The following is a 26578-nucleotide window of genomic DNA, read 5'->3' as shown; positions in this document are numbered from 1 at the left end:
GGGTCTTGATTTTCATGATATTGGCTAGAGTGAGAAACTGTTCATTTGGAGGGACTTCCTTACCCATCCTACTCCAGTAGCAGAAAAGAGCTGTGCCTTGATGTTCCCTTCATGGCTGGACTTGGGCAGAGTGTGAGAGAAAGTGTACTATTGGTAAGCCCCATTTTCCACATGTGAACCCCTTATCCATTCAGTATTTGGGCTTTAGAGTAAGGTGACCAGATGTCCCGCTTTTGGCGGGACAGTCCTGATATTTAACAATTTGTCCTGCGTCCTGCAACGTTTTAAAAAAGTCCCGATTTTTGGAAAGAATGCTCGACAAGCTAGGGAACGGCGGGAGAACGGGAAGGGAATATACGGTTTTCAGCGGCCATGTGGCTATTTAGCCAGGATATGAGTTTTATATTATTTTTGTTAATTTTATAATGTTAAACTTTAATAATAACAAATAATTGTTGAGAACTGATTATCGAGAACTGCTTATCAAAGTTCGCATTGTTGATCAGTTGTTAGAATTCGACCACCATTGTTTGGACTTAATGAACAATGGCACTTTTTGGGATTGGCAACGACGAAAACATTTTGTAACTGTCTCTCAGACGATACACATCGTTCTGCGTGCTAGTAAGCTAGTTAAACAAGTGATGTCATTACAAATCAGCTATTCAGATAATTTAGGTAAGTAATTTATTTCATAAATACATAAATTTTCTTGAATTTAGCAGACAGTACTCGTATTATTTATATTTTATAGTGGCGGCAAAAAGTCTAGCGCCGGCCTTGAAAGTGACACTTATGACTTACGTTACGGCAAATTCATGACCTTTTAAACAACGACAGCAATCTACTAAAAAAAATTCACTCAAATGAGAAATATGCCAAAGAATAAAATAATACTATACATAATTTTTTATTTATTATATTTGTAAATTGTACTTATGTTGAAATTTTTAAAAATATATTACAATACTATTTTTGCATTCTATGAAAATTTTTGTTGCTCATATAGACCAAATTTTTAATCAAGAACCCCCCCCCGCCCCCGGTCAATGGTGTCCCGCTTTACCAATGTTAAAATCTGGTCACCTTACTTTAGAGGGTAGAATAGGAAGCAAAGGAGGAAAAGAGAATATGGTGAAGGAAAATGAGAAGATGAGAGGTGAGGAGATTTTCATCACTTAGAGGTTTGTTTTCGCAGAAGTAGATCAGAATTAAGGTGTGTGTACAGTGTGTTTTTTTGGGGGGGGGGTTTGGATGGTTTTTGTTTTTGCAATCAAGTAGTATTTCTCATGGTGGTGGTTACATAAAGCATTTATTCTTAGCTCAGTGAACTCTCAGAAACTTTATGATGTCCCAGATTGTCTAGGTAAAAATTTTGTTTCACTTTTTTAAAGTTAAGTCTTTATTGTAGAAAGTATTGCATAGGTCCCCCTTTTCCCCACTGACCCCTTCTAGCCCGCCTCCATCCTCCTTGTGTCACTTTTTAAAATCACAAATACATTCTCATAAAAATACAAAGCACATACAGGTACCTCATTAAACAGAATACACTGCAATATTTCTTTGTTACAAGATATATTTATCCATTACAGTATTCCTCAAACACTGGGTATTGAGAGGACCCAGTATTTTAACGTAATGAATCTCTAGCTTCAAATCTCTCCTTCTTACCCTTTCCAGCTCTTTGTGAGATTTCTGTCCTGTTTTGCAGTATAATGTGCTAGTGTTATTGAGACCACGGTTGTGAGCCTAAACTCTGTACAAGTCTGCTGGTCACAAACTGCATCCCTGCATGGCCATCTTGCAGTTGTGAACTGTCTTTCATCATCTCCAGGCTTGGAAAAGCAACTCCTAATTAGCCTAAATGATGATGATATGGTACCCATCTTTCACTCTCCAAGAGTTGAGTTTTTAGACATCCTCAGCTACTCTTAGTTTTGGAGTGAAAATGTCTTTTCTGATATCATTCATATACTTGCAAGAGATTACTGCTATGGAGTGTAGAATGCTGTGCAGAAGATAATCTTAGACAAAAAAAGTATTCTATTCAATTCATCTAAGCCAGTTCTGCAAATTCTGAGCCTACATTCCCACAATGAGAGGAAGTATGTTACTGCAGCTAAGAGCGTGGCCTCAAGAGTCACGATCATGGGTCAGAGTCCTGAGCTCAGATCTTGTTTTTTTGACTTTCCACTTGTGACACCTGGGCAAGCAACTTAACCGCTGTGCAGCCCAGTTTCCTCCAAAGGACTGTTATCAGAATTAAGATAATGCAAGTGAAGTATTAGAACAGTGCCTAGCATAATATTGTCATTATTACTATTAATATTATATTATTGTGCAATTTCTATTTTTTGTTCAAAGTTTATTTTCTGCTTCTAGATAGCTTCCCATTCATGTCAAAGGTGAAAACACTTTGGAAATCCAATATTGCTAGTTACCTTTAAAACTAAAGTATTTGCACCATGTAATTGCATAGAGATATTTTGAAATAACTAGTGTTGTCACAGTGTGTATACATTTTTTATTATGAACTTAAGAAATGCCTCTTGCAAAATAACATGTGGGTGAGAGAAGTATTTGCAAATTTGTTCCTTAACATTCAAGAGAGAAGTCTGATACGTTGTATTATCGTACAGTATTACTGAGGTTACAGATTGACTTTTGCACACTGAATAGTTGAACTCAGAATCTTTCTTTAAAAAAAATTAAAAAAGGCACTTAAGCCCTGGCTGGTTTGGCTCAATGGATAGAGTGTCGGCCTGCGGACTAAGGGGTCCCGGGTTCAATTCCAGTCAAGGGCACATGCCCAGGTTGTGGGCTAGATCCCGGCGGGGGGGGGGGGGGGGGCGGTGCAGGGGGCAGCCGATCAATGATTCTCTCTCATCATTGATGTTTCTATCTATATCTTCTCCCTTCCTCTCTCTGAAATCAATAAAAATATTTTTTAAAAAGGCACTTAAACTCACATATAAAATTATTCATTCCTAAGAGATTTTTCTTTTCAGTGTCAGAATGAGAAGTGGTGGTTTGTGTTAAAAGCAGTATGTATTGTAATAGAGTTCATATTCAGCTGAGTGTACCAAGACAGTCAGACTGGTTGTGAAAACTTTAAAGTACTTCCATGCCATTGGTAAAGTAAAATAATAGCACAACCACATTACCTCAAACTAATTATCGGAGGGTGACATGACAACCACTAATAAACGTAGTTCTGTCTTGGCGACATCTGAAAATATCTGTCGCACTCTGCCATTTGGGATAAGGTCACAGTCTTGCACATCCTTTGAAACACTCCGTGCTTTAGGAGAGTCATCAGTTGATCATTGTCCTCGAATCGCATATTTGCTACTTCTAAATGACACTCGGCTTTGACTTTGCTCTTGTTTCAGCAGTCAGTGTGTGATGTTCTGATATTTATAAATTCAGTAGTTTGTAATAAAACATTAAACACAAGTTCCCACAACTCCTAGTGGGGGGAAAATGGATCTAGGAAGTAATCATGAATGACTGCTAACATCAGAAAGAGAGAGACAGACACTATGTGACTACTGATGGACTACTTGACACCACCTAAGTAATTTTATTTTTAAAAAATAGAACTTGAATCTGATCAAGCCTCTAGAGCCAACCAAGTACATGAACACTTATAGCAGTTTTATTTGTAATAGCCCCAAACTGTAAACAGCTTGGGTGCCCTTCAACAGGTTGTTGGTTAAGCAACTGGGGTAGATCCATACTATGAAATACTATTCAGCAATAAAGAGAATGCATACAACAACATGAACTAATCACCAGAGACTTATGCTGAGTGAAAAAAAGCCAATCCCAAAAGGTTATATACTATATGATTTCATTTATTTAATATTCTTGAAATGAAATGACAAAATTATAGGAATGGAGAACAAATTAGTAGTCAGGGGCTAAGATGGGAGTAAGGGCAGCAGAGGAAGTAGGTGTATGAGTTTTAAGGGAATTTTGCTCAAGAGCAGGAATGAACTGAAACTATACATAATTCCTGAGGGGATGAAAATTGGTGGGTTTTGTAAGACAGGGAGAAAGGTATGCCAGGACAATGCTCTTGACCCTAACAATGTGCAACTAGAGGGGTTCTCTTTTTGTAGGAGCAGGGGAAGCTGGTAGAAACGAGAGAAGGCGGTATCTGTGGGGACGGATGCTTGCAGGTGGGCAGGTTTGGTGGAAGGAGTCTGTGGAAAGGACTCTTAATTGTTTCCATTTTCCCCTTGAGGCAGAAAGCAAAGTTATCACTTGACCTGAGAATGAGGATCAGGGAGACTCCTAGCTGCTGGAGATTTGAGTAGAGGACAAAGTGGGAAAGGGTTATCTAGGAGAGTGGAAGTGGGACTAGACAAGGGGAATACAGTATCATTGCCTGGGGTTCGTGACCCTGAATTTAAGCTGAGATACAGTCAGTGAAGTTGTATGATTTTGTCTAGCCATGATCAACGGCATGAGGAGAAACACCAAATGCACGCAAGGCACGTTCAAGAATATTATTGCCGCCCTAACTGGTCTGGCTCAGTGGATAGAGCAACGGCCTGTGGACTGAAGGGTTCCAGGTTCAGTTCCAGTCAGGGGCACATGCCCAGGTTGTGGGCTCAGTCCCCAATAGGGGGCGTGCAGGAGGCAGCCAGTCGATGATTCTCTCTCATCACTGACGTTTCTATCTGTCCCTCTCCCTTCCTCTCTGAAATCAATAAAAATATATTTTTTTAAAAAGAATATTGCCAAAACAGGTTTGGCTCAGTGGATAGAGCGTCGGCCTGCGGACTGAAGGGTCCCTTGGTTGCGGGCACATCCCCGGTGGGGAGTGTGCAGGAGGCAGCTGATTGATGTTTCTCTCTCATCGATGTTTCTAACTCTCTATCCCTCTCACTTCCTCTCTGTAAAAAATCAATAAAATATATTTTTTTAAAAGAAAAAAAGAATATTATTGCCCACCTTCTCAACTCTCTTATCTCTATCAATAGGAATTAAAGACCACAAAGGAGAATAGTATGCTTAGAATGTAACTTCTTAAAATGAACTTAATTCTCTCTTGTCAGTGTTGACCAGTCAGTGGGCCTAATTTTGAGGAGTTGGATCATATAAGGTGATGTCTGTGCTCCAGAGCCAAAGAGCTGCTCCAGAAGTCCTACGTTATTGCTCTTTTTGAAAAAATGGATACTCATCTTTAATTTGTGTTTTCTTCATTATCACATATGTGCTTGTAAAACTTACTTTATAGACTTACAGTTAGAGCTGTATCCTATAAATTAACTCCAAATAGATGTCTTTTCAGACCAAGATACAAGTTACGAGAGAAATGGAAATAATTCTCATTCACATCGGAGACCCAAGAAGACAAAAAGAGAAGTCGCAATCCCAAGAAACAAAATGGCCTCAGGTAATGGGAAGTGAAATCAATAACTGCCTTAAAGGATGCACAAGACAATTCGTGCTGAAATGTGTCATCATCACAGGTACCCAGGAAATACCCATGACACTCTATTTTGTCTGATCTCAATATTGCAATCTTTGCTTTCATTTATGAATTCTTATTTTCTTGATATTCCTTTGCCCATCTTCTTTTTACATATACCCAAGTGAAAGACAGTTTTTTTCTACAAATGCTCCATCAAAAAAGAGAGGCTTCTAGCCCAGCCCGTGTTGCCCAGTGGTTGAGTGTCGACCTATGAACCAGGAGGTCACAGGTTCAGTTCCTGGTCAGGGAACATGCCTGGGTTTCAGGCTCAATCCCCAGTAGGGGGCGTGCAGGAGGCAGCCAATCAGTGATTCTATCTCATTATTGATGCTACTATCTCTCCCTCTTCTTTCCTTTCTAAAATCAATAAAAATATATTTTTTTAAAGAGAGGCTTCTAGAAGTCCTTGCAAAGTCAAGTTGCGGTGCTCTCTCTCATTATTTTTTAATTTTGAAAAACAAATACTATTTGGGGAAGATGCATTAGCCTGAAATGACCTCAATCAATATCAATGTTGAGTTATTATAGAGATCTCCTGATAGAATGGGTGAAAAAAGAGACTAATATAAAGTGGATCTAGCGATGATTCTTAGGGGTATGACCTCACAACTTCAAGTGTCAGATGTCCTTGTCAACAAGCCCTTTAAGTATCCCTTAAAAAAGCAATATAGAAAGTGTTATTGTGGTAGAGACATGAATATATAGCTAAAGGACAATGTAAAAATCAACTTTTCTGAATGCTTTGTAAATGGGTACTTGTGAGTTGGGCATAAGTGTTTAGTGATAGCATTAGATGGAAGTAAAGATGATGTATTTTGGAAAACTGTTAAATAATTCCAAAAGTTCTTCAGATTATAATTAAAGCAATGATGATGAAGATGCATTTGAAAAATCTGAATAAACCTAGGTCATGAAATAGGAGTTTTATGAGAGCAATTTTTATAAATTAACATATATACATTTATATAACATGATTTTAAACATGCCTTTATAAAATGAAATAATAGACATTTGGTGTTCCACCTACATCCTTCAAGTTTATACAGTCAAGTGTGCCCAGAAATAACTTAACAATCTCATTGAGAAAAGAGGCGATTGCCTATTTGGGCGGTTCCTTATATTTATATAGATATGGTCCTTTACTAATTTTTGTGTTGCTTTGCTTTAAGCATATTCCTATTAAATTTCACATAAAGGCATCTAATTATTTTACTAACCCTGAGACTATTTTTATAGTAGAATTTATCACATTTAAATTTATTTTAATAATAGACATCCTTTCTGGTTCTAATGCTCCCTTGCAACTTTCTTCTGTCTTTTGTTGAAATTTTTTTCTTCAATATTTTGGTTTTAATTGTTTCCCTCTAAGAAGTTCTTTACAAAAACACATTCTTATACCTATGTTGTTCTAATTGTCAAGCCCAGGAATGAAAGTCTCTTTTGAAATCCCCTTATCTGGTTGAAGGAATATAGTTTATATTAGTTTTCTCCTCCCCACCCTCACTCCCTAGATCTTGTTAGTACATTCTGTGGGTTTTATTCAGGTTATTGTTATATTAAATTGTTTTTTTTGGGGGGGGGTGTTTGTTTTTTGTTGTTGTTGTTGTTAATCCTTGCCCAAGGATATTTTCCCTTTTATTTTTAGAGAGAATGGAAGGGAGGGGGAGAGACAGAGAGAAACATTGATGTGAGAGAGACACATTGATTTGTTGCCTCCTGCACACAACCCAACCAAGGAACCTGCAACCAAGGGACATGCCCTTGACCGGAATCGAACCTGGGTCCCTTTAGTCCACCGGCCAACGCTCTATCTACTGAGCCAAACTGACTAGGGCTAAATTGTTATTTTTATATTATACGACTTCTCAATACATTTTTTAAACTTTTATCAAAACTAGTTAGCAAAAAAAAAACTAGTTTGCAATTATTTCTATTTCACTGGTTTTGTAACTTTACTTTTCTTGAGTTCTTCATTTTGTCTCATTTCTACAATTGTTTTTTCAAGAAAAATCAACTGGTGGAAATATTTGGGGAACTTATGAATAGTCAAAAGGGGTCTTTCTTGTCCCTTCCCAATGTTAAAAGAAAATTCTCCCCAGACAAGTCACTGATCTAGTAGGCTTTAATTCAGTAATTTGTGAATTGGGCAGCAGCCAATCTAACAGAGAGAGAGCTCTGAAGAGCTGGACACGGCAAGAGATTTTTATAGACCAAAGTGAGTAGGGTTACTTTCCTTATGTGGAGCAAAGGGAAGTCTTGAAGTCAGACTATGTAATTTGTGCTGAGCAGGCAAGCACTGATTGGTTGACGTAGGCCTCCCTCTTCTGGGAGAGCCAAACACAGAAACTTAAGTTTTGGTTTGCTGTAGTGGGGCTTAGCATGAGTGACTCTCTCTTGGGTTACTTTAACACCAGTAAGCCACATTTTAGCAGAGTTTACAAGTTAAAACATTGGATCATAGCTGTATATCTTCCATATCTTTTCTGCTATTCTCTTTTTTTAATTTTTTTTTATTGATTTCAGAGAGGAAAGGACAGGGAGAGAGAGATAGGAACATCAATGATGAGAGAGAATCATTGATCGGCTGCCTCCTGCAGCCCCACACTGGGGATCGAGCCTACAACCCAGGCATGTACCCTGACCAGAAATCGACGTGACCTCCTGTCGATTTCTGGTCAGGGTACATGCCTGGGTTGTAGGCTCATAGGTTGACGCTCAACCACTGAGCCACACCAGCTGGGCTGGGCTCATTTATTTCTCTTTTAATCTATCTCATGCATTTTAGCTTCAGTTGATTTATCATTAAGACTTTCTGTTTCTCTTAAGGATGTTACATGGCTTTCTAAGGATTTGGTTAAATAGCTTTTTTTGCTGTTGATAATTTTCAGAGTTATGCTTTCCTCTGAGTCCCCTGGATTCAGTTCCCAAGTTCTATGCTAGTCATAGGCTCTCTTTTGGTTTTGATTTTTTCCTTATCTTTGAAGGCAGGATCTGTCCAAACACCACGTTTGTCAGGAGACCAAGAAACTGGGTCACCCTTAGGTCGGCAGCCTGTTTGCTTATCTAGTGATCATAACCCTTTCCACATCCACAGTTGACGTGCAGGGTGAGTTCCCTGTTCCCAGCAAGCTGATGGCCCTGATCTGAGGTGACATTTTTCTCCACTCTACCGCTATTGCTTTGATTTTCACATTGTCAGATACTCTTACACCCATCCTCCAGATGAAGATATTAAGAGGTTAAGTCATTTGCTCAAGGCTTTTGAGTCCAGTTTCTTTCTCCCACCCTCCATCCTGTTTGCCCGGATGGAAAGGCATAGCATCTGATCAGAAGAACATCTCAGAACTCTGGGAGGCCAGCAGTCATAGCCGCAGTGATTCTGCTGCCAAATATACACGTCAGTCTTATGTACAACTGAGGAAATATCACAAAAAAAGGTAAAGAAGGCCAAGTAGGCTGCCTGTAGCCAGCTATATTTTAACGCTCTAGATGCTCATGCCTTGAAAGAAGTCAACCTAACTTAATAGCAAATAGGCTTGTTAACCCACTAATATTGCCTTAGAGCATGGTTTTTTTACTGGAAAGTGTGGAAAGAGAGTGAAAGCAATATGGTGATCTGGTAAAAAGTCTATCAGAAATATGCTCTGATTTATTAATAAATATCTCTATATATAAAAGCCTAATCGACCATTACGACCAGACCACTGGACCACCTGGTGACAAGCTGCTCAATGCAGGAGCTGCCCCCTGGTGGTCAGTGTGTTCCCACAGCCAACCTCCCGCGGTCCCTCACTCTGGCCTGCTGGCTTGGATAGGCCCCTATCAGAACTGGGCAAGAGGGCCCTGATCGGCCCCGATTGCCGGCCAGGCTGAGAGACCCCACCTGTGCACGAATTCGTGCACTGGGCCTCTAGTATTTATATAAATATATGACTTCTCTTAAGAATACATTTTTGTAAAAGTATGAGACAGATATTTCTGCAGTGATATTTATATACTGGCACCTTTATGGTTGGTTTTATTTAATATTTATTTTTACACTGAGGGTCTTTGAAGAGTAAGCAACAGGATAAGATGGTAGTGATTTGTCATGCTTCAGCTTCAGAATTCTAACTGTACAGCTTCATCAACAGCAGAAAATGATCCTCTGGTCTCCTATGTGATTTACATTTTTCGCCAAGAATAACAAATAAAATATTAAGAAATATTTCTATCCTAGGCTTTTACTTGAACTTAACATACTGTCTTTTATATATATACTAGCGTTCCTGTTGCAGGAAAAATCCTGCAATAGGGTTTCCTGCTGCACTCTACCCCGCCCTGCCTGCTCTCCTCCTTTGTCCCCCGCCCCGCCTTCTCCGCCAGCCCCCCTGCTCTTCTTCCTTCTCCCCTGGCCCCACCTCTGCTTTTCCCTTCTCCCCCGGCCCCGCCTCTGCTCCTCCCTTCTCCCCCACCCCACCTTCTCCGCCAGCCTGCCTGCTCTCCTCCCTTCTTCCCTGCCCCGCCTTCTCCGCCAGCCCGCCTGCTTTTCTCCCTTTTCCCCCGGCCCCGCCTCTGCTCCTCCCTTCTCCTCCCCCCGGCTTGCTTGCTTCTCCGCAGCTTTGCTCCCTTCTGCAGCTCTTGGCTTCTTTCTACACTGTCTTGATATGCAAATCAGCCGCCATCTTTGTTGGGGTAGTTTGCATACACGTCCTGATTGGTTGGTGGGCGTGTTTTGGCTGGTGGGCGTGGCTTGGGCGTAGCAAAGGTGCGGTCAGTTTGCATATTTGTCTATTATTAGGTAGGATATACTAGAGGCCCAGTGCACGAAATTCATACACTTGTTGCAGGGGGGGGCGGGTCCCTCAGCCCGGCCTGTGCCCTCTCACAGTCCAGGAGCCCTTGGGGGATGTCCAACTGCCGCCACCGCCACTGCACTCACCAGCCATGAGCCCAGCTTCTGGTTGAACGGCGCTCCCCCTGTGGGAGTGCACGGACCACCAGGGGGCAGCTCCTGCATTGAGCATCTGCCCCCAGGTGGTCAGTGTGCATCATAGCAACTGGTCATTCCACTGTTCGGTCTATTTGCATATTAGCCTTTTATTATATAGGATATATTTTTATTGACTTCAGAGAGGAAGAGAGAGGGACAGATAGAAACATCAATAATGAGAATCATTGATTGGCTGCCTCCTGCACACCCCCTACTGAGAATTGAGCCCACAACCTGGGCATGTGCCCTGACCAGGAATCAGGAATCGAACCGTGACCTCCTGGTTCAGAGGTTGAGCCACATGGGCCAGGCCTAACCTTCTTTCTTTTTTCTACAGGAGCCACTCATCTTGCAAACAAATGTCACCAACCTGCCCTTGCTAATCCTGTAAGTACGTAACCTTCACAGTACACGTCTTGGGATCGTGTTCTCTTTATCAGTCCTGGTGGGTCCTGCCAGAGCTCTGCTTTGTCTCACAGAGTGCTCTGAATTACAGTTTTCTGATAAGGACAGGAAGCACTTAAGTGCAGGAAAGAGGTTTAATGGATTATTTATGAAAGAAGATTTTAAAGCCTATCTATTGGCTTCCATGCTCGTATTATTTTCTTTTGTTGGTTGTTTCTTTATTCCCTGCTTCATTCCAAAAAGAACTTGTGGCATCTTACAAAAATATATACAATGCAATATTCTTTTTAATTTTAAAAAGGAAAAAGAAAGAAATTTGAGTGAAAGATAGAAACTCTGCATAATCTACAAAATTTCACCTTCAAGCAATTTCTTAGCTTTCTTGCCTTTGTGTCCTACATAGAAACCTTTCAGTAGCTGTCTAAATATAGATTTACATTTATTTAGTCCACTGTAAAAAAAAAAAAAAGAAAGAAAGAAAAAGGTGTTGTTATCAGTATAAAAGGGAAGGGGGATGAAATAAAAATCCCTTAAGTCGGTATTTCTCAAGCGATGTTCTGCAGAATAACAGCCAATATTGCTTAAAATATTGCCAGACGGAAAGAAAACAAAGGTTTTTTGGTTTTTTTTTTACTATAAGACTTCTCAGGGCCTTTTTGTTTTGTGAGGATATTTTTTCTCCATTGATTTCCAGAGAGAGTGGAAGGGAGGGGGAAGAGACAGAGAGAGAGAGAAACATCGATGTGAGAGAGACACATTCATTGGTTACCTCCTGCACGCCCCCTCTCCCCCCACCCTTCTCCCCCACTGGGAAGCAAGCCTGCAAAGGAAGTATGTGCCCTTGACCCACCCTTCAGTCTTCGGGCCGACGCTCTATCCACTGAACCAAACCGGCTAGGGCGTAGAGTCTTTTATATGCCCCAAACCTAACCACTCCCCATTATCTTCACCACTATCACCCCAGGCTCAGCCACCATCAGCTCCCGTCTGAACTTGGCATCTTTCTCCTAGGGAACTCCCTGCTTCTGTCCTGGGCCTCTTTCTGTCAATTCTCAGCATAGCAGTCAGAGGAGCCTTCACAACAGAAGTCAGATCCAGCAACTGCTCCTCAAAGTGCCCTCCTCTCCCCTCTCCCCCCCCTCCCCCCAATGTCTTCCCATCTCATTCAAAGTAAAATCACTCTTCTCAATTTCCTGACATAGGACCTGCTCTCCAACCCCCTTCCCTCATTCCCACACCACCCCCTGGATCTTTTTTTACCTCCCCTCCTACCATTTTTGCTCAGCGAGCCTTTTAGTTCTTCCGCAAACAAACAGCAGGCTGTGGCCTCAGGGCTCTTGCACTTCTTAATACCCTCCTCCGGAATACTGACAGCGCTTTATTCTCAGCAAAAATGCCCTTTCTTGACATCCGACATGCGTTAGTGACCACGTGATGTAATGTGTCTCTCTGTCTCCACCACTAACGTGGACACTCAGTGAGGGCAAGAACTTGGCTCACGTTGTTCGTTGCTGTACCCTCACTTCCCCATGCTTAGCACATGGTAGCTGTTTCATTATAATTTGTTGACAATAAATGCACACGGGAAATTGTGCTTCTCAAAGAGGGTAATATCATATGCCACCTCCTCCAAACTACGTGAGCACAGGGTCTTTTTGAGAGAAAAGTTTATTCATATCTCAGGGCCCTGCGAGTTCCAAAGCAATTTTGGAGACACCGCCTAATTTTCATTATTTGGTTAAAATCAGATTTAGCCTTTTCCTTTTATATATTTTTATCTTTTAGTCCAAGACCCTGTGCCATTCTGTCAGCCCGTTTCCTTCAGTCCTACCCACAGTCACACCGCAGGGACTGTCAGTCACACCTGTGCCTACCGGCCAGCCACGCCCTGCGACGGCAGAGCTCCCCAGGCCTGCGTCTGTAACACAGGCTGGAGCGGCTCTGGTGGAAGTAACTTCAAGCCCCGAAGAGGACTCACATCCAGACGGCTCCACCACTCACCTGCAAGCATCGTTTCAGAACGCATCCCATCAGGTAAGTGAGGAACGTGGAAGTCACAACTGGGTACTTCCATTACATGGAAATAGCACTTTTAAAAAATATTTTTTTTATTGATTTCAGAGAGGAAGGGAGAGATAGAAACATCCATGATGAAAAAGAGAGTCATTGATCGGCTGCCTCTTGCACATCCACCGCTGGGGATGGAGCCCAAAACCCGGGCATGTGCCCTGACCAGGAATTGAGCCCTGACCTCCTGGTTCATAGGTCGATGCTCAACCACTGAGCCACACTGGCTGGGCTGGAAACAGCACTTTTACTCTTTCCTTCTATTTTGGTGACGTTCCAGGAATAGTGATGCTAGGAAGGAGCCTCGTTCACCCTTTACCCCTGAGCAGAATATACCTCGGAATGCCTGACATACAGGCTTGTATCCTGACTAAAAGCAAAACCAAAGCCAGTCCATGAAAACACTCCACACGGGGCCTTCTGCCTATTTCAGTATTTACGGCCTTATTACATAATGCTGTTATATTAGTGCTTCGGTGGGGAGGACCCCTTGTTGGCCTGCCCCACTGTCTTAGCAGCAGCAAACCCCTCGACACCTTCTCCAGCTCACCTCTCAGCTCTCCTTTCACCTTTGTTCCCCTTCCAGACAAACGGGGGGGGGGGGGAGGGAATAACAGTGTTGACTGAAGAAAATCATCCTGCTTCTCCCTGTTGTTTTGGGGTTTTTAAAACACAAGCCCTGCCTATATGCCATCTAACATTTTCCTGTTAGAAAGGAATCCTGTTTTCTCTGGATCTGCTGTCAGTGGTAACGGAAACTAGATGTTCACTGTTGTCTCAGTCAGCATTGTGTTCTGTGATCTACAGCAGCTTAAACAAAGAGTGTTTGCTCTCCTTAAATAGAGAGAAATTTGAAGGATAGAATATCCGAAGAGTCTACAGACAAATTATTAGAAATATCAAGAGAATTTAGAGATGTTACTGAATATCAGATCAGTATATACTAAATTAATTATATTATTGCATATCAGCAACTATCAGTTAGAAAATTAGATTTTTTAAAAAAAAATATAATAGCAAGTACCTAGGAGTAAATCTAACCAAAGCTGTACAAAACTTCTAGTTTTTCTGAGTCAGTTCAGGAAACCACTCTAAGGCTTGATGAAGAGACATTAAAGAAAGGCTCAGTAAGTGGTGAGGTCTGCCATGGCTCAGCCCAGGGTACGCGTTCTGCTCTGAAATATCAGAGAAGGCTGCAGCTGGAATGACGCTGAGAACAGCCTGACCAGCAGGCAGATGTGCAGCCGCGTGGCACCTGTGTTTCCCTTACCTTCCCTCCTTCTCACTCACATCTCAGTCCCACAGCGTAAAACCAAAATTGTGCAGGCCTCAGTTCTGAGATCTCTCTGTAACTGACCCAACCCCCTACCACCCTGTGAATCAGGAATAACCCTATTCAATTGCATGGCCCGTGAGGGCGGGGTCTGAACTGACTTGAACTGCTCCAGTCCTTGAGCCCAGAGTACACAGTAGGCACTTAATAAGGACTTACTGAATACTTGATTGAACTAAGCTGTGAGTGGGGTGTTCTGTAGAATTCGGACCACGTAGTTGGTGTAAGCAGATTGTCTCAGGTTGGACTTCCGGTTCAAAACAAGTAGCCTCTTACGCTTTGGGGCCATGTCCAGTGTCCTGGGCTTGTTTGTTTTCTCAGGTTTCTGCCTCCCGGCTCCCGGCTCCTGCCGTGTGGTATTTCAAGGACTTCCCTCTTGAACGTGAACTCTGGGGTTGAGGGAATTACCGTGGGAAACCTGAGGGGATAAACACACTTCTGAATAGAAAAGTTTTGTTGTTTTGAATTCCAGGTTTGCCACACTTTTGATCATGGCCATAGCCTTAAGCTTACTCTTGCAAATCTTATTTTCAGACTCACTTGTCCTTGGAGCAATCCGTGTATGACCTCTTATCCATTTTCTGTATGAAGAGGTGAAAATTCTATTTGCAGAAAAGCCTCTGAAAGCAATAAATGTTATGCAAAGCCTGTGATTCATAGAGCCTATAATGTCATCAAAGGTCAACTCTCATTAAAACAATGTCTCAGACTACTAAAGTACAGTAATTATATGCAAGTAATTTTTGACAAAAACCTTTGTTCCCAATAGGTCACAGATGAAATGGCATGCAACTTCAGCAAAGCGATTCAGAAAGCTTGTGAGGTGCTCCAGAAACTGACAGCCATTATCCCAGGATTTTCCGAGTCAGTGCAGGTAAGCAGAGGCTGGGAGGGAACTAGATGTGAGAAAGGGGAAAGTGAAAAACAGAAAAGGAGAAAACGTATAATAAAATAGAAAATGTATAATCTGGAAATTGTACCCTGTACGGACTGTAACATTATAAAATACTTTGTGGAGACTCAATGGAAATATTAGCATGTGTATTTGTACCTTTAAATTTGAAGATTGTGCCCTCGCTGGGTAGCTCAGTTGGTTAGAGTGTCGTCCCAATACCCCAAGGTTGTGGGTTTGATCCCCCATCAGGACACATACAAGAAACAAGCAATGAATGTATAAATAAAGGAAACAACAAGTCACTGTCTCTCTCTCTCTGTCTCTCTCTCTCTCTCTCTCTCTCTCTGTCTCTCTCTCTCTCTCCTCTCTCTCTAAAATCAATACATTTAAAAATTATATATGTTAAGGCAGCTTTCTCTATGGAGCATGCCCGAGCTTCCCCCCCCCCCCCCCCCCCCCCCGCACCACCACCACCACCCAGGTGCATTTTCCTTGACTCTCAAGCTTCAAGGTCCCTTCTTTGCCTCTGTAACTTGTTTCTTGAGCCCATTACTTCCATAGCCCATTCCTTCCACCTCTGTGGCTTTCTAAATAAACTCTCTTATAAAAAAAAAATCTGAAGATTGTTAAAAAACTGGATAAGTGGTGACATTCTCATTTATCACATCACTGCTTTTCTGATATATGTGTCAGGAGAAATCACAGGAGCAAAGACAGATCCATGTCTTGCCATAGCAGAGAGCAGCCTTGAAACAGATATCCAAACTCCGTGCCTCCGTGATATCTGCCTTTGTTGCAACCACATTTGCCAATGTGACTTCCTCATAATTATTCATGCCTCCTTCACTCCCTACACATCAATTAAGGCGGTCGGATTAGTGAGGATTTTAATTTTCTTTTTTCCATTTTCTGTATTTTCAAATATTGCAATAAGTACATAAATGCAACCTGTATTGGTTTATTTGGGAAAATTAGAACAAAAGCACCATAAAATAAAAAGCATTCTCTAGATGTAATCACTGTTATTAAATTAATCTTGATTTGCTGTGCATAAGCTTCCAAACATTTTTGATGCATCCACAGTTTGTTGGTTTGTTTTGTTTTAATAAAAATGGGGTTAAAGTCGACAAATTTTTCGGACCCTTGTTTGTTTTACTCAGTGCTGAGTCAGGATATCTTTTCATGTCAGTACACAAAAGTGAACTCCTTATTCTTAATGTTTGTTTGGATATTTTACCCTTGCAAATAGCCATCCATGGACATCCTTATACCTCCATCCTTCAGAACTCCTGCAGACATTTCTGTGGGATGGAGTGCTAGAAATAGAACTGATGGGCTTTTCATTTTCAATAGATGATAAAATTACCCTCCCCTCCTAAAAGAAACCATTTTACATTCTCACCAACCGTTCCCCCACACTTTCATTTTTGCCAATTTCAAAGGCAAAAAAAAAAAAAGAAGCATTTTATTGATTACTAAGGAGGTTTAACATCCTCCATTGGATTGCTTGTCTCTTTGTAAGAGAGCTTATTTATTATTGATATTAACCTTTTGTTATATATGTTGCAAATATTTTGTGTTCATGTCTTATTTTTAGCTTTATTTACTTGTTTACTTATTTATTTTTAAATCCTCACCCAATGATATTTTTCCATTGACTTTTAGAGAGAGTGGAAGAGAAAGGAAAAGACAGAAATATTGATATGAGAGAAACACATCAATAGGTTGCCTCCTGCACAAGCCCCGACTGGGGATCGAACCCACAAATTAGGTATGTGCCCTGACCAGAAATCGAACCCATCACCTTTTGGTGTACAGGACAACTCCCCAACCAACTAAGCCAGCCAGCTAGGGCTTAACTTCATTTATTTTTTTTATACTTACTTTTGTTATTTTTATTTTCATACTAGAGGCCTGGTGCACAAAAATTCGTGCACTCTGGGGGGTCCCTCAGCCCAGCCTGCCCCCTCTTGCAGTCCAGGACCCCTCGGGAATGTTCACCTGCCGGCTTAGGGCCTAAGCCAGCAGTCAGACATCCCTCTTGCAGTCCAGGAGCCCTGACTCCTTACCACCCGCCTTCTCGCTGCTCCTTAGCACTGCTTCAGAGGCGGGAGAGGCTCCTGCCACCACAGCTGCACTAGCCGGCTCGGCTTCTGGCTGAGCAGCGCTCCCCCTGTGGGAGTGCACTGACCACCAGGGGGCAGCTCCTACGTCAGTGATGGGCAACCTTTTGAGCTTGGTGTGTCAAACTTCGCCAAAAAACTGAGCATAACTCGGGTAGTGTGTCACTTTGAGGAAAAAACTAACCCCAAGACTCTAGTCGCAAATGTTTCATCCTCGGGAGCAGCAAATGTTTCATCCTCATCCTCGGCATGCGGCCACGTGTCATCAGAAATGGCTATGCGTGTCAGTGCTGACATGCGTGTCATAGGTTCGCCATCACTGTCCTGCGTTGAGTGTCTGCCCCCTGGTGGTCAGTGCATATCATAGCAACCTGTCATTCCACCGTTTGGTCAATTTGCATATTACCCTTTTATTATATAGGATAGGATATTTTCTTTTGCAGTTTTTAATAAATGTAACTTTGAAAATAAAGAACATTTCAAAACAGAAGTAGTAGTACTTGCAGTGACTGATCAGTAAATAGTTGATCGGTTGACTTGTTTCCCTGAGGGCAGCCTGCAGAAAGGAGAGTTGGTGTTTTCTGTTTCAGTTAGAAGTTCTCCTTGATCTCCACGTCAAGTCTGCCTTGAATGCTTTTGAGGCCCTAGATACAAAGGGACAGCCTGCGCAGTACTTCAGTCAGCGCTCTTCTCTTCTTCTGCATTCCTCTCTCAAGCTGAGTTGTATTAATTATATATTTGGTCCTCTTACCACTCAGAAAGGGTTATGTCATTTGCTTAGAGCAACCTGAAATACAAATCCTCCCCATAGGTGATATGGAATAGTATATTTTCCTTCCCTGCCACAGTGTAGCATTGCTTCTTATGAAAATGTATTTGAAATGTGTAAAGAACACTGAACTCCTTATCAGAAGAACACAAATGTAAAACAGTCATGAACAGTTCAGGAATGTATGTTTGCTTTTCAAAATTCCCAGGTCTGTGTTGTCGACTCCCTGATTTACCCGAGCGGCCAATTACTGAAAAGCCCATTTCAGAACAGCAGCACTCTGGGCTTTCACATCCCTGGGGCGGTCTGCCTCGCTCGCTCCCTCAACAGTGTAGTGAAAGCTGACGCAGCCAGTGGGCCAAGATCCAAGCATGACATTGAGCAGGTGGGTGTGGTACATGGCCCTGGCCAACTCTCCTTGGAAACGTTCAGTCTTGACAGGTCCAGGTCTCGCACAGCCTCTCCCTGGACTCTAACAGCGCCCAGCTCAGTCTGCAGCACTGAAGACCCTGCTTTGTGGATCCTGCTCTGGGTCCTCCTCTCTACCCCAGTGAGCCCAGCCTGCCTAATGCTGTCATCTGGTGAAAAGACCTTAGTGACGTGCTTGGCACACAGTTAGCACTCAGTAAATCATATTTGCTGTGCCCATGGGAAAATGTTCGACATTATTAGTCACTAGGGAAATGCAAATCAAACCGCAATGAGCTACCACTTCACACCTAATAACAAGTCTGGGCAAGGAGGCAGAGAAAATGGAACCTTCATACATACAGTGTTAGATTGTAAGATGATACAGTGCTTTGCAAAGCAGTTTGTCAGTTCCCCCAAAGTGTTAAAAATATAATTACCATGTGACCTAGTAATTCTACTCCATGGAATAGATCCACATATGTCCACCTGAAACTTGTACAATCATGTTCATAGCAGTATTATTCAAATGGTCAAATAGCAAAAAAGTGGAAACAACCCAGATGTCCATGATCTGATGAATGGATAAATAAAAAGTGGTATGTCCATAAAATGGAATATTATTCGGCAACAAAAATGAATGAAGTACTGCTACATACTACAACATGGATGAACCTTGAAAGTATTATGACAAGTGAAGAAGCCAATCACAAAAGACCATATATTATGATTCCACTTATATGAAATGTCCAGGAGAGGCAAATCTACACACTGTAGATGAGTGGTCACCTAGGGATTGAGGAGATAGGGACAGAAGAATGGACAGTGACTGCTACTGGGTCCTGGGTTTATTTTATGAGAGATAAAAATATTCTAAAATTAGATCATGGTTCTAGTTGCACAACCCTGTGAGTTTACAAAAAAAACCTTTGAATTGTATACTCAAAATGGGTGAACTGTATGTGTGAATTTCATTATAATAAAGCTCTTTTTAAATATAAAAAAACCCTATCATAAGCAGATCTAGGGCAGCTTATATCATGTACATATTTCTTTGGGGGGCCCTCTTAGTGACACAGAGGATGATGACTCTTTAGCCAGACTACAGGTACTTCCTATGGGTTCTCCAATGAATGTCACCTCCCATTACATCCTTGTCAAGATCCCTGTTCCCCTTCCAACACCCTCAAAATCATCATTTCACTAACACAATACCCTGAGGTTACACAAGTCACATGATATTTCCCTCTAAATGCAGGTAGAAAATATTCTGGAAAAGTCCTTGATGGCCCTTGGGAAGATCCAGGAAACATTTCTACAGCAGCATCCATTTTCTGAGTCTTCGGTGACTTTGATCTCTTCCATTGCTACCCTGATGTTGAGCAGGTAACGTGGGAAAGAGGGAGGGAGGGAGGGAGGGAGTGAGGGAGGAAGGGAGGGAGGGAAGGAGAGTTTCATGTTAGGTTTTTGACCTTTAGAGAACATACATAGATCGATTCCCATTTCACTTCTGTTTCATTAGCCAAAACATATCAACTTTGCCTCTGAGCTCTTACACTCTCGGATACCCAGCACCCATGCGGTTAGCCTTCCCATCAGCTTCGGCTCTGGAGGAGCTCTTGAATAAACACCCAGGAGTTAATGTTCAAGTGAGTGTGAAGTTGATTCTGACCAGAATAAAAGTGAGATTTGGTGGCTGTAGGCATTTGGGTGACAAGAATGCACCATGAAATGTAAGCTCACAGACCAAACGAGAGAAGGTTGTGTGCTGTTAATTTCTGTTTTACACTGGCAGGATTGAAAGCCTCTGAAAATGATCCAGGATAGAATGGGGAGCATTAAACAAGCTTCTGGATTTAACTAAATTTCTGTGTTATGATGTGAATTCATTCAACTCTTCACTATTTATACAAAGCTGGGAATATCTGAATAATCACTGACTCAATATACCAACCTAGTCATATCAGCATATTGTATTTTTTTTCAGCAATTACCTAACAAACAGAAGTAGGATTGCTGCCTTATCCTGAAGAACAGAATACTTACTTCCTAGTAAAATGAATCCTCTAGGTATAAAGATGTAAAAATAATAATAATTCTGAGGGTCACAGTAAATGACTCATCTTTAACTAATTAATTCTTTCTCATATGATCCTATATAATAAAAGGCTAATATGCAAATCGATTGAATGGCAGAACGACCGGTCGCTATGACACGCACTGACCACCAGGGGGCAGACGCTCAACTCAGGAGCTGTCCCCTGGTGGTCAGTGCGCTCTCATAGGGGGAGCGCCACTCAGCCAGAAGCTGGGCTCATGGCTGGTGAGCCCAGCAGCGGTGGCGGGAGCCTCTCCCACCTCCACGGCAGTGCTAAGGATGTTCAACTGCCGGCTTGGGAAGTGGGCCTAAGCCATCTGTCAGACATCCCCCAGGAGCTCCCAAACTGCAAGAGGGCACAAGCCAGGCTGAGCCACCACCCCCACCCCTAGCCCCCAAATGCATGCATTTCATGCACCGGGCCTTTAGTCTTATAATGAGAGATATTTCATTTGAGATATTAGCAAGGGGGAAAATCCCAACATTTAATTTATGGTATCTGATTACCTTATTATGTACCCGGGTGTTATTTATAAATATTTTGGTAATGGCTGAAACTGGAGTTTTCTTGTCTCTAGATAACAGGACTAGCTTTCAATCCCTTCAAGGATTTTGATGACAAGAACATTGTTGGAAGCGTCGGAAGTGTGGTACTAAGTTCTAATCATAAATTGCTCCGAGTCCGTGACTTAATGGAGGATATTGAGGTATGACTTGATTATTAGGAAATAAAATGAAAGGGACTAGGAATTCCTGCAGAAAAGCATATAAGGCAGCAACACCATGAAGGAAGTCATTGGAGATTCATGGGAGTGACATTGTTTCGTTAACACCTTTACTTAGTGACTCGTACAAACTTCTCCTTAGGAGAAGTCATTTTAGGTCTTAGCCTATTACCCTTCCTCAACCCCTGACACTGTGTTACCTACTAAAATTCAAAGAGGAAGACTTAGGAAGTTTCGTCCCATTATCCCTATAAAGGAGACTGACAGGCGTCAGTCAATGGGCCATCTTAAATTTGAAGAGTGACGTGCAGGAGGCAACCAATCGATGTGTCTTTCTCACATCGATGTTTCTTTCTCCCTGTCTCTCCCCCTCTCTCCATGCTCTCTAAATATCAATGGAAAAATATCATTGGTCTCTCATTCTAGATCATGCTCTGGAGAAATGCAAGCATGGAAACCCACCCCACCAGCGTCAACATGAGTACGGACTATTTTACCATCACAGTGAACGTCACTTCCCTGGAGAAATCCCTGATCGTGTGCATAGAGCCGGAAAGTCCTGTTTCAATGACACTCTACTTGGGGTTCGAGTATCAGCCTAACCACACTTACTTCCACCTGAACATGACGCTGCCAAAGACGCAGGTGCAGCAGAAAGGTAAGACCCCTCTCAGGTGTCAGCAGTTGACCACAGCACTTTGCAATGCTGTGCTGTGGAGCATTAAACAAGCTTTTCTTTTTAAATTAACTTTTTCTTTTTTTTAGATAATTGTATATTCACATGCGATTGTAAGAAATAAAAACAGATCTTATATACTTGTCACCCAGTTTCTCCTAAGGCTAATATCTTCTTACCTATAGTGCAATGAGGAAATGACATTGATCCCATGCACTGATCTTGTTCAGATTCCACTACTTTACAAGCACTCCTGTGTTTGTGTTTAGTCCTATGTACTTTTATCACATGTATAGATAACATGTGACCATGAAATGCATTTATTTTATTTTATTTTTTTAATCCTCAACCAATGATATTTTTCCATTGATATTTAGAGAGCATGGAAGAGAGGGGGAGAGACAGAGAGAAAGAAACATCGATGTGAGAAAGACACATCGATTGGTTGCCTCCTGCACATGCCCCGACAAGGGCCGGGGATAGAGCTTGCCAACCAATCAAGATACGTGTCTTTGACCAGAATCGAACCCGCAATCCTTCATTCCACGGGCTGATTCTCTATCCACTGAGCCAAACCAGCCAGGGCATGAAATACATTTTTTAAAAGATGGATTGTGGTATAGGTAGAAGGATATTTATGTGATAAAGCAAATTTAGTAAATGTTAATTATAGAATCTGGTTATGATTTTATGGATGTTCCTGTAAAATTCTCTCAACTTTCTATGTGGTTGAAAATTTTCATAATAAAACTAGTGGCCCTTGCCAAAACCGGTTTGGCTCAGTGGATAGAGCATCGGCCTGCGGACTGAAAGGTCCCAGGTTCAATTCCGGTCAAGGGCATGTACCTCGGTTGCGGGCACATCCCCAGTGGGGGATGTGCAAGAGGCAGTTTATCGATGTTTCTCTCTCATCGATGTTTCTAACTCTCTATCCCTCTCCCTTCCTCTCTGTAAAAATCAATAAAATATATTTTAAAAAAACTAGTGGCCCGGTGCACAGATTCATGCACATTGGAAGGAAATTAGGTCACTGGAGAACCACCGCTGCCAAGTCACCACAGCTCAGCAGTAAACCAGATTCGGGGCCGACAGTGCCCCAGCAACAACGCAACCCACGGCCAAAGGTGGAATCGCGCGGCCCTGGCGAGGAATCGGGCTCCCTCCTCTCTGGTTCCGGGGTGCATCACCCAAGAACCACCGCTGCCAAGTCACTGCAGCTCAGCAGCTCCTGCGTTGAGCGTCTGCCCCCTGGTGGTCAGTGCGCATCATAGGTACCAGCTAGGCGGACGGTTGGACAGTCACTTAGCTTTTTATATATATAGATGTTGAGACTTCTGCAGAAGTAAAGTTCCAGCACAATGGGTCATAATGTATCTCAAATGTTATATGTATAGATGAATATGTATGTATATATATATATATATGTGTGTATATATATATATATATATATATGTAATATATCACCTATATTTCAACTTAATTTCTAATCTTAGATTTAGATAATCCCTGGAAATATCTCAGTAAGTCTTGGTGTAAGATCAGAATGACTATGTTGTAGTTTAGAAGAGTTAAGAGTTTCTCAGACATATATAAATAAATAGTTAAGGATTTCTGAGATATATAAATAGTGCCTGGAATATACTTGACCAAAGAACTTTAAATGTAGTACTGAAAAGTCTTACTAAAGAGCTACCCTTTGCCTTAAAAGATGTTGGGGAAAATAATCAGAATGGATAAAGCATGTTGTAGTCTCTCTCATGACAATTGACCCGTATTGAACGAGCTTTTTCTTGCTCTCGCTTAGGCCTCGCTAATAGACACAATCACTTTGTAAGTGACCGTTCCCTTTAGACAAAGCCCCTGAGCAGCAGCTGTCCATGCTGGATGCCAGCTACGAAGCCCTGTCTGCGTTACCAACAGGCTGTTTCCCAAGTCAGAACATGCACTCCCTGCTTCTGGCTGATCTCAGCAGTAATCTCGTGTCATTTGGAGCTGGGAGAAATCTTGGAGATTCTTTCGTTTAGATTCCTTGTTTGAAAGATAAGAAAAGTAGAGAGAAAAAAAAAAAAAGAAAGAAAAGTAGAGATTTGGTGGCTTAACAACCATCTGTGACAGAGCCAGGCCTGAAATCAGGCCTCTGGCGTGCGGTCCAGGCTCCTTCCTGGACCCACTCTGCTCCTGTCCTCACTTCGTCCTTGCGTTTCTTATGTCACCTGGGTCTTCTATCTACTAATTTCACCTGGGTCTTCTATCTACTAATTTCAGTGTGTGATGATTTCATTTTCCTAAAACTTTTAATACAGTCTAATTCCTTAGGCTTAAATTTTCATTCATCAAAAGAAGATGTATTTTACTGCAACAGGAGTAATCCAGGGCCCTGGATTGTATTACTGGTCATTTTTAAAAGAAGTCATTTGTGACTCTAAGCTTATTACTTTGTAAAGTAAAATAACAACAGGCCCTTTAGGAGAAAGGGTTAACAGTATTTTTCTCCCACGTGCAATGCAATTAAGCACTCTCCGTTGTTCTCAGATGAGGAGTATACATGGGTGCTGACTCCAGGGAGTTTGCAGTATGGGATCGGCATCTACTACATAACAGCTGTGTTGAATAAAAGCAAGGAGGATGCTCAGCGGACTCCCACCCTGTTCTCCATCGTCACTGCCCTCACTCAGTGCTATTTTTGGGACAGCCACAACAGCACGTGGAAGAGCAACGGATGTCAGGTAAGAAGCTGTGCCGCTTCCCTGCCTCTGTCCTACCTTAGCTGGCATTAAACACGGTGCGTCTGTTACCTCAGTTCCCCTCAAAATCCTAGAAGGAGCCCTGGCCGGGTGGCTCACTAGGTTGGAACCTCACCCCATACACCAAAGGGTTGCAGGTTTGATTCCTGGTCAGGGCACATGCCTAGGTTATGGGTTCGATCCTTGGTCAGGGTGTGTATGAAGGCAACCAATCAATGTTTCTCTCTCATATCAATGTTTCTCTCCCTCTCCCTCCCACCCTCCCTTCCCCCCCCCCCTTTCTTCTCTTCTTCCCTCCCTCCCTCTCCCTCTGTCCCTTCCTCTCTCAATAAAAATCCATGAAAAAAATTCATTCTCAGGTGAGGATTAAAAAAAAGTAGAAGGGAAATAAATCAGCTGGGAAGAAGGACGGTTGTGTGTAGTGGGCTGGGCAAGAGTCTCTCTTTGGAGCAGGCTGTGCTTTGTATTTGTGATTTCTTTCTCAAGCATTAGTCCACGGTGAACGTGACAGTTCCAGGTAAAACAAGAAAAGCAATATACGGAAGCTGTTCAAGCCTGCAAGTATTAAGTGTTTTGTGTAAACTGAAATGAACTTCTGCTAAATAAAAGAGGATTTTTGGACTTAAAAAGAAGCTAGCCCGCCGAAACCGGTTTGGCTCAGTGGATAGAGCGTCGGCCTGCGGACGCTCAGAGGGCTCAGAGCAACCTCATGATCTCCAGAACCTTGCAGTAATGATTTCTTTTAAAAATGACCAGTAGTACAATACCTTCTCAGAGGGCTCAGAGCAACCTCATGATCTCCAGAACCTTGCACACACTCTGTGCAAGGGGACCAGGACCTGCATCAGACAGGACCTCACCGAACCACTATGTGAAAATGCGGGATCACTGTGAAGTGGGCAGACCCCAGGGAGTCGGCAGTATCACGAAGGTGACCACCTGTCCCTGGCCTGGGGGGTACAAGAATGGGCTAGCTGCTTCTTTTTTTTTTTTTTTTTATATATTTTATTGATTTTTTACAGAGAGGAAGAGAGAGGGATAGAGAGTTAGAAACATCGATGAGAGAGAAACATTGATCAGCTGCCTCTTGCACAACCCCTACTGGGGATGTGCCCGCAGCCAAGGTACATGCCCTTCACCGGAATCGAACCTGGGACCCTCAAGTCCGCAGACCGACGCTCTATCTACTGAGCCAAACCGGTTTCGGCTTTAGTAACATTTAAAAAAAAAATTTTTTAGGAGGAAATGTTACAACATATGGAAAGTTATAAGGAATCTATATATATAAAAGCCTAATATGCAAATTATCCCCATGGGAGATAATTTAAATGTAGTACTGAAAAGTCTTAATAAAGACTTTTGCTATGATGTACGTTGTCCACCAGGGGGCGGTGCAGAACGAAGGAAGACCCTGGCCGGCAGCCAGCAGCTGGGGAAGGGAGGCCCAGGCTGACAGTCAGAAAGAAGGCCTAGGTTGGCAGCTGGAAGGCCCGGTTGGCCTTAATTGCCTGCCAGACCTAGGGACCATACCCGTGCACGAATTTCGTGCACTGGGCCTCTAGTAATATAATAAAAACCATTACACACCACTCAGCTTTATTACAAAACTAGGACTTTATTTAGATTTGTAGAAATAATAAAACACTCAGGAATAATCTAAGTGCTCTGTATATCCTTCACCAATTCCATTTCCTTCCTCCCCACAAAAGGTAACCACCATCCTAAATTTAGTGTATTCATCCTTCCACCAAGTATTTATTGAGCATCTGCTATTGAGCATCCTCGCCAGGCCAAGGCCAGGAGCCAGAGATGCAGGGATGGACGGGACAGTGTCCTCCTGAGCTTACATCCCAGTGAGGACACTGACAGAAGCAGATA

General features: G+C 42.3%; 1 protein-coding gene across 1 annotated transcript in view; it reads left to right on the top strand.

Moving 5' to 3' along the window:
* PKD1L3 (polycystin 1 like 3, transient receptor potential channel interacting) overlaps window positions 1-26578 on the top strand; it is a 67793-nt gene that overhangs the window by 1958 nt on the left and 39257 nt on the right. Inside the window, 10 exon segments of the mRNA XM_054711089.1 lie at window positions 5291-5407; window positions 10795-10844; window positions 12648-12896; window positions 15032-15136; window positions 18258-18434; window positions 19716-19843; window positions 19980-20106; window positions 21134-21262; window positions 21707-21938; window positions 24489-24682. Coding sequence (XP_054567064.1) covers window positions 5291-5407; window positions 10795-10844; window positions 12648-12896; window positions 15032-15136; window positions 18258-18434; window positions 19716-19843; window positions 19980-20106; window positions 21134-21262; window positions 21707-21938; window positions 24489-24682 — 1508 coding nt within the window.

Source organism: Eptesicus fuscus, chromosome 21 (assembly GCF_027574615.1).
Source record: "Eptesicus fuscus isolate TK198812 chromosome 21, DD_ASM_mEF_20220401, whole genome shotgun sequence".
Taxonomy (NCBI): Eukaryota; Metazoa; Chordata; class Mammalia; order Chiroptera; family Vespertilionidae; genus Eptesicus; species Eptesicus fuscus.
Note: the sequence above shows the minus strand (reverse complement) of the source record. Positions and strands in the feature narration are given on the sequence as shown.